Raw genomic sequence first — 8,772 nt, forward strand, 5'->3', positions numbered from 1 at the left:
CAAATAATCAATAAAAAGTTAAAAATAAAATGAAGAAAATTTTATGAATAAAAAAAGAAAAAGAAAAAGAAAGAAAAGAAAAAGCAAGAAGCAGAGGACCAGGAAGGCTGCTGCAAGGTTGTCTCCTACAGATGAGAGGAAAATGACATCCATGAAGACTCACTAACATGGCTGCCTAAGTAAGACAAACAATAACCAAACCAGCAGACACATTAGCCCAGGAGGGAGAGACTCTTGTCTAGGGTCTACCCACAGTCAGAGAACATGCAACTAAGGAACACCGACAGAGGGAGACATATCTTCCTCACGGATGACGAGCCTCCTAATTGCTTAGCCAACGTCAGCCCTGAGGCCATACATACAAGCAACGCTAAAGGACTCAGCAGGCTATACACAAACATACCTATGCATATATGTGTATATATATATGGACCTACAGAGAAACAATTATATATGTATCATATATATGTATATGTATATGAATGTGTATATATGCTGCTGATTATTTACTCTTGGTACATGTGGTAGATTTATGACCCTAAACTGAAAAATCAGCTATTATGAAAAATATTTTCTAATTTGATATACAGAACATATTTTGTTTGTTAACTTTGTTGTTGGCTAAGCATATGGTATATGAACCTATAGAAAAACAATTATATATGTATTTTATATAAATTATATATATGTGTGTGTGTATGTATGTATGTATGAAAACAATTGACGAGAAAGAGGCTATGAATTTGAGAGTAAGCAAGAGGAACGGGTATGGGAGGAGCTGGAGGGAGCAGAGATTGAAGGATATAATGTAATTATATTTTAATTTTAATAATTGTAATATAAATTTTTAAAGACCAAAACAGAATATTAATAAATTAGCTTTTTTTCTTCCCTCAGTAAAATGATTTAGAGAAATAACACAACTAATTTAACTTAAAATTATCATACCTTAAAACCTGCTTGCTTGAGAAAGTGCCCAAGTTTTCCAGTAATATCTTGAAACCTTTCTTGTTGCCAATTTACCTGACAAAGATCCAATTTATAGAGAGAGTTATGTTTGGGGAATATAACACATAAAATTAGAATTACTACAATAAAATGTACATAGCGAAAATTATATTAAAAAAGTAAAAATAGAACTCAGAAAAAAAAAAATCTTAGCATTAATATGACCTGAGATTAACTTCACTTGGAACAGGGAGCCAGCAAGGACTCTCTACTAGCTAGATCTACTAGTCACGCTAAAAGTGACTTCAAGCTCAGACAGACACGTCAGTAATTTATTAAATTGGGCTTTGATCACTGACACCCACCTCAGCCAATCACACTGGCCAAGTGTGATGTCACCTCTAGGTCAGGTACAGAGCTTAGATGTGCACAGCACCTTATGTAAGTGTCCGCAACATACGTGGAAACGCGCATCATGGCAGTGAAGGCTAGACTCTTATGCAGTAGCTTCAACACAAGCTACTACATCTTCAAATTTTCATATACAAATGCTAGAGAAAAACTACATAATAAACTATAGAGGAACTAACAGAGATTATTGAATATCAGAAGCTAGGATGAAGAAAATACATAAACATAAAAAACAAAATATATATTTATATATGCCCAAATAACCAAAATGGAAAATGAGGAAACTATATAAATAATTTCCAGGAAAATGTATATTTAAATATTATTACTACTCATAAAACAACAAAGTTAACAAAAAAATATGTTCTGTATATCAAATTAGAAAATATTTTTCATAATAGCTGATTTTTCAGTTTAGGGTCATAAATCTACCACATGTACCAAGAGTAAATAATCAGCACATTTCTCAAAGGCACTTACGCCATGGTTAGCAAGTTTTAAAAGTTATATGGCCTGAGGCCCAGAGATGTCCACAGAACAGCCATCTCACAACACCCACAAAAACAAATCTTTAAAATAAGATAGTTTTACTATATCACATCATTAGTGTAGCCTACAATAAAGCCATTAGAATTTCTTTACCCACATATAAGAGTATTGTCAATTTTTTAGAAAGGAGAGAATCATCTACCATAATCCAATAGTTGTGACAAAAAAAATGAAAACAATCAATTTCTTTTTTTTTTTTAACAATCAATTTCTATAAAAATAAAATTGGTGGGTGTACAATGAAAGGGTTTTATACTTTCATTTTAAAATGGTGCATACATTTTATAATTGAAAAGTTTTAAGTTCCAAAAAGTCATTTTAAAGATAAGATACTCTTGCTTCAAAATTACTATTATCATATTAAGTTAATTAAAAGATAGCAAGTCTATTTTTCTTGATACTGCAACTAGACTAACCAAAGATATACTATCTCCATCTGTGGGCACCTATATTGGCAGAATAGTGTCCATTTAAAAATGCCTTGGGCACCACACGAGTGTCTGGTGCTGCAGAAGCCGGCCAACACTGCCGGGATCCCAAGAGCTGGAGTCACAGCGGGTCGTGAGCCACCACGTGGTGCTGGGAACCAAGCCCAGGTCCTCTGCAGGAGCAACACGTGTCCTTAACCCCTGAGCCGTCTCTCCAGCCCACAGAACATAATCTTAATCAATATTTAAAACAGATTCTGACAGAGCCCTTCAGCTACCTGATCCATCTTGTTGACGGCCACAGCAAGCTGTGTCACTCCAAGAGATCGGACCAAGAGGCCGTGCTCACGTGTCTGTCCTCCAGTCTCAAATCCAGCTTCAAACTCTCCCCTGCTGGCATCAACCACTAAAACGGCTACGTCAGCCTGAGGGAAGAGAGAATCACAGGTAGAGACAAGGCCACTCTTTTTACTCAAAGGACAGCTCACTCGATTCACCACTTGGTCAGAGTTAAAGGCCATAACCTGACCACAACCTGACACTGAAACCAGAGCAAATGGAAGGCCACAGCAGATGGGCACAAAGCTCCAACAGGGAAAGATGCGATAGTGACATAAAGAACAGAAAGGGGTCAGCAAGATGGCGCCAGGTAGAGCCTCTTGCTGAGGAGCCTGACTAGATGGACCCACATGGTGACAAGAAGGACCTGACGTCCGTGAGTTGCCTCCTGTGAACGCTGTGGCTCAAGCACAGCCATACACAAGTAATAAGTATAATTAAAGTCTGCACTCAATTACAGAAAATTAAAATGCTTGCCTAAAGGTGAGAAAGATAAAATTAAAACATAAAGATAGCAAATTATCTCAAGCATCATCTTTACCAAAAAAAGACAAAAAAAAAGTATACAGAGTTCTATAGAAAATTAGTTAAGATATAAGCTATGAATTTTTCCTCAAGAAATACAAAAAGCCAAAGTTTAAATTTATTAAAGCCCTCCCCACTTAAAAAAAAAAAATCAAAGCCAGTGGTGTGGCACACTCCTGTAATCCCAGCACTTGGGAGGCAGAGGCAGGTGGATCTCTGTGAGTTCGAGGCCAGCCTGGTCTACAAATTGACCCTGTCTAGAAAAACAAATAAAAACAAAACAAAAAAAAAAAACGAAAAAAGGTCAAGGGGCTGGAGAGATGGCTCAGTGGTTAAGAGCACTGCTTACTCTTCCAAAGGTCCTGAGTTCAATTCCCAGTAACCACATGGTGGCTCACAACCATCTATGATCTGATGCCCTCTTCTGGCCTGCAGGGGTACATGCAAACTCATACATTAAATAAATCAATCTAGGGTCGCTTTGTGTTCGAAGCCAGCTAGTCTACAAAGTGAGTCCAGGACAGCCAGGGCTACACAGAGAAACCCTGTCTCAAAAAATCAAAAAAAAAAAAAGGCAAAACTACACATTCCCAGATCCTACGTTGAGACACCACTGGTCAGTGATGTGCTAGAGGGAGCAGGACTTTGGTCTTGTACACATTTGTTATACAACCCCCAAAGGGCACTGTGATAGTAAATATCAAGAGCCCTAAAATTATGCACATTTTACATCCTATGAATTCCACATTTAGGAATTTATCTTATAAAACAATATCCTACATAATATTCAGATATCAGAATATTATCTGTAGTGAGAAAAATCAATGCACAAATCAGCACAGGTCACTTGTCCCTCTGCTGCAGCTACTGTGTCTCCAGGTTCTCCGCCTTCTCCTTTCATGCTCAAGCCCACAAGACAGACAAGAAGCTGCCTCTGGGCGGAGCGCAGTCCCTGTCGGCCTCCTGGGCCCCATGACTCTGTATGTGATTTTATTTCCATCTTGGAGAAGTGGTTTACAAAATTTTGCACAACACTATGGCCCACAGCTGTGCTTCCAAGTGCATTTTATCAATCATCCTGTCTAGGCCTTGTCTAGATACTTTTCAAAGGATGATGCTCGCTTCCCCTTACACAGTTCTTGCTTAGCGTTGGACTTGTCTCAGAGATACCCAGGCTAGTGACTGCGTGACTTATAGTCCACTCCCGACCCATCTGAGACCAGGAATAGCGTCTTTCCAGGGTCTGCTGATACTCCACACAGGATTAAGTGCTCTGGCCTCTTGGAACCAAGTTCCACAGCTTTTAAGTTGTTTGGTAATTTTGTTGTTGTTTTCTGTACTGTCTACTGTATAGAGAATCTCACAAAGATTATCATATAATCTTTACCATACATAATCGGAGATGAAAAAGTCATAAAGTAGGCCCTGAATCTATACATAATATCAAATTCTTTATAGAACTTTACTGTGTAAATCGCGGTTAGCATCCGTAAGCTCCACATGGTAGCACAGACCTGCAACCTCAGCACGTGGAAGGTAGAAATGGAGACAGAGTGTGGCATCGTGAGCCCAGCTATGCAGAAACTCCAGGTCAGTCTGAACTCGCAGCAAGAGTAAACCAACAACCAAGTGGTCTTCAGGTGCTCAGGGGGGGCTCCTTACACTGTTTTCTCCTTTGGCTCTTACTTACTCATATACTCGTTCTACCTTAATTGCACTTTAACGTGTTCATTATCATGCCGGACTTTAGGGGTAAAACAATCAAGAAATCCATAACACAGCAGAAAGCTTAGATAGCACAGGTAAGCTGAGCACAAAAAATAAAATGTATCCATTTTTTCCTAACTGCTCAAAAGGAAAACTTTTCATTTTAAAACACTTTACAAGCTAAAACCCTAGAGCTGCAAGCCGGCAGGTGTGGGGAGCTGAAGACACAAGCGGTGTGCCGCGCTTGGCTGAGGCAGCAGGTACCTGGGCCGCTCCTGTGATCATGTTTGGAATGAAATCCTTGTGGCCTGGAGCGTCCATTAACGTAATGACTTTGGTTGTGGTTTCAAACTTCGTCATGCCAACATCCATTGTTACTCCCCTTAAACAGAGCATAAAATGGTTAAAGTCTACTATATAAACAGTCACTGATGTGGACTAAATCTCTTAAGTAATAACCTGCAGTCTTCATCATAATGAAGCAAACAAAGGGTTGGGACTGAAACATCAGCTATAACTTAGTATCCATTAAAGCAAGCTTGTATATACAGCAAACTCAATCAGGGTGGTAGGTATTCCCCATTTCCTTAACATTTTGTAAGAAACAAAGAAAGCTATACATACATCTCTAGATGAGACAAAAACAGGTACTGTACATGAAAAGATAAAATGACAAATGATTACTTTCAGGAACTGGCTTTTCTAATGTTTTGTTTATGCTTCACTAATTATAGAAATAAACCGAGAAAAATTCCACTTGCAAAGCTGGCCAACAGTTATAATTTGAAAATGGGCAGTACGAGAGATGACAGTTTGCGTCCTATTTCATCTTATTCTTAGAGGCCAAGCCAGGGCCACTTTTCAGCCACAAAACAAAGATTCCAATTATAGAAAATCCCTAGGAATGGCTATAGGAGCCTGAGTCCTGTGACCTTGAAAACTTAGAATCAGGTGGTCAATAGGTTTGCTCTGGGCAAGAGGCTCTCAAGTGGCCCACAAAGGGGCTGCACATCAGATGTCCAATTAAGACTCATAACAGTAGCAAAATTACAGTTGTGAAGTAGCAACAAAGTAATCTTATGGCTGGGGGGTCACCACAGCATGAGGAGCTGGGGGGTCACCACAGCATGAGGAGCTGTGGTGAGGGGTCGCAGTGGTAGGAAGGCTGAGAAGCCTGCTCTACACCACTCACAGGAAGAAGCACAGCTTTCCTTTGACAGACAGCCCTGACACTCCAATGATGAACTCAAGTTGGCCGTGGCAGTAAGGAAAGTGGGTCTCCTTCCTCAAGCCATCTGAACTTGTCAAAGCATGCCTAATGCTTATTACGCTCCAAAGTGGCCTTGGAAAAATTAGGAGTCAAGGTGTTTGACCCAGTGCAATCGCTCAGCTTTTATCTGTATTTGAACCTTTATAATCCTTTCATAAGGATATGAAAATGTTACCCAGCTTATTAACATCTGTTCTTTTTTAAAAAAACAACTTATTTTTTATTTTATGAACACTAGGTTTCTGCCTGCTTGTATGTGTGTGTGGGTGATGATGTCAGATCCCCTGGAGCAGGAGTTACAGACACTTGTGAGCTGCCATGTGGGTGCTGGGAATTGAGCCCAGGTCCTCTGGAAGAGCAGCCAGTGCTCTTAACCACTGAGCCATCTCTCCAACTCCCCTAACATGTGTTCTTCAACACTGATTTGCAATATATTTTAAATATATTTAAAGAACATATCAGCTTTTAAAATGCCATTCTGAAATATACAGTGGAGCGAGCTAAAAACCTGCAGTACGTACTCAGAAACCTCTGCTGTCTACAGAATGGAGGGGCAGTCCAAAGTATAACATGGCAAAAAGCAAAAGATAGTGACCGCACTTTCACTGCCATGAGCAGGTGTTACAGCTGGAGGTCTCAAACGGTGCTTATTAGAAGAACAAGTGCAGCCAGCTCACAGCAGCTCAACTCACATAATTAAGTAAACTTCACTAAGCCCTCCCAGCTTACATTACAACTCTTCTCAGTCAGGCTACACAAAGAAAACAAAAGCCATTCCCTTTGACAGTCTGCTTGTTAGACAGACAGGAAGGAATCACTTGGGCCTCACTGTTTTTCAAAATATGGCAACTGACAAGTTATTTTTTTTTTTTGTATGACAGTAGAAAACAGTTTTCAATAATATACAGAGAAAAAGCTGCCTACATATGAGAGAGAGAGAGAGAGAGAGAGAGAGAGAGAGAGAGAGAGAGAGAGAGAGAGAGAGACTGTGATGATGCAGATGCCCAGGAATCAGAAGCAGTGCAGACTACCGTGACCTGCTATATGAGAGCCACTCAGATTAACAACATCAGAGATGCTCCAAACTGTTCACTCAGAACTCTCACGGGGCCTCGTGGGGCGTTAGTCGTTATTCCCTTAGTTGTTACATATCTGCCATTTCACCACTATTAGGTAGCCTTTGCTTCTCCATCTCCAGGAGCCTTAAATGTAATACACGCCTGTGCTTTAAGGTGCTTCAGAAGAAAACACTATTACTCTCTGGCCAGAGATAGGTGACGATCTTCATCCTTCCACTAGAATCTACCCAAATTAGCACTAAGTCCTGAGAGAGACAGAAGGAATAACTGACAAGACAGACTCAATGTCTCGGTGTGGCCCCTGTCTCATGAATTAGAAAACTGTGGAGGCCTGTGCTCTGGACCCACTGGGCATGCACAGGTAGGCAGGGGACAGCTTATTCTTTACCTTTCCTTTATAACCTCCTCGTACAAGACTGAGTAGAGTCAAGACAGCATATCGTGCTGAGGGAGCGTCAACTGCCAACTCCTCTGGCAGCAAAATCAACTCAGGGAGCCTGCTGCTGGTGTGCTGCTCTGCTCCTTGGCTGGTTTGGGATAACTATTCTCTCACAGAATAGAGCATGGCCAGTGTACAAACAAAAGGGTTTGCCAAAGCTTTCTCTAACACATTTTATGCCTTACATATTCAACACACACTGCACACTTATTTTAAAGGACGATCATTTCAAACTGAAAATTTGAAATATGGTGACTACCTTTCCCTTTCTTCTCCAGTCTCATCCAAGACCCATGCATATGCAAATGAGGCCTTGCCCGCCTTTTTAGACTCTTGTTCATACTTGTGCATAGTCCTCTTGTTTACATTACCCAGAAGGTAAAGCATATGGCCCATCAGAGTACTTTTCCCAGCATCAACATGACCTATGGAAGATTGATTCAGGGTTAATACTTGGTACATTTCCAGATGTTGTTCACATTGAGGCACTGCATGACTAATTCAATAGCCCAGGTCAGCACTTAGAGTAAGAAATACCAATTTTTATCAAGGTTAAAACACCTAGATGTGGGGGCAGGGGGGAGAACTGCACACATTGTTTTAGAGAGGGTAAGTTTTCCCTTCTTGGGGGAAATACATCCCATTTTCAAAATGTTCACCAAGTGAAAATGCCACCACCTCCTCGATGACATGGTATCACTTCTCCCTGGTGACTAGAATGCATTATGATGCGACGCCTCTTTGCTTTCTGCGGCTCCAGAGGCTGCCTGCCTAGAGCCGGCCCTCCCGACACAGGACAACAAGGGCATTACCGATCACCACCAGGTTAAGCAGCTGCTTGCCGCCCTGTCGCTTCTCCAGCTCAGCTCTCACATCGATCTGCTGCCTCAGCTTGCCAGACTTCTTCACGGGCGTTGGAGTTGAGCTCAGCTCATCCGACGCTTGGGCAGAGGGAGGCTGGAGGGCAGGCTTAAGAGTGCTGGGCTCAAGACCGTCGTCACCAGGAGCTCCTTTGTGAGGAGCATGCAGACTATCTCCATTTTCTTCAGAAGTTAAGCTACAGGAAGAAGATCAGAA

General features: G+C 41.0%; 1 protein-coding gene across 1 annotated transcript in view; it reads right to left on the reverse strand.

Moving 5' to 3' along the window:
• HBS1L (HBS1 like translational GTPase) overlaps positions 1-8,772 on the reverse strand; it is a 65,675-nt gene that overhangs the window by 15,058 nt on the left and 41,845 nt on the right. The window contains exons 6-10 of the mRNA XM_084777569.1: positions 8,508-8,752; positions 7,955-8,120; positions 5,172-5,289; positions 2,615-2,761; positions 949-1,023 (exon numbers count right to left, since the gene is read on the reverse strand). Of these exons, the coding sequence (XP_084633695.1) occupies positions 949-1,023; positions 2,615-2,761; positions 5,172-5,289; positions 7,955-8,120; positions 8,508-8,752 (751 nt within the window). The remainder of the gene's footprint in view (positions 1-948; positions 1,024-2,614; positions 2,762-5,171; positions 5,290-7,954; positions 8,121-8,507; positions 8,753-8,772) is intronic.

The sequence above is a fragment of the Acomys minous genome (assembly GCF_964271855.1).
Source record: "Acomys minous genome assembly, chromosome: 3".
NCBI classification, from domain to species: Eukaryota; Metazoa; Chordata; class Mammalia; order Rodentia; family Muridae; genus Acomys; species Acomys minous.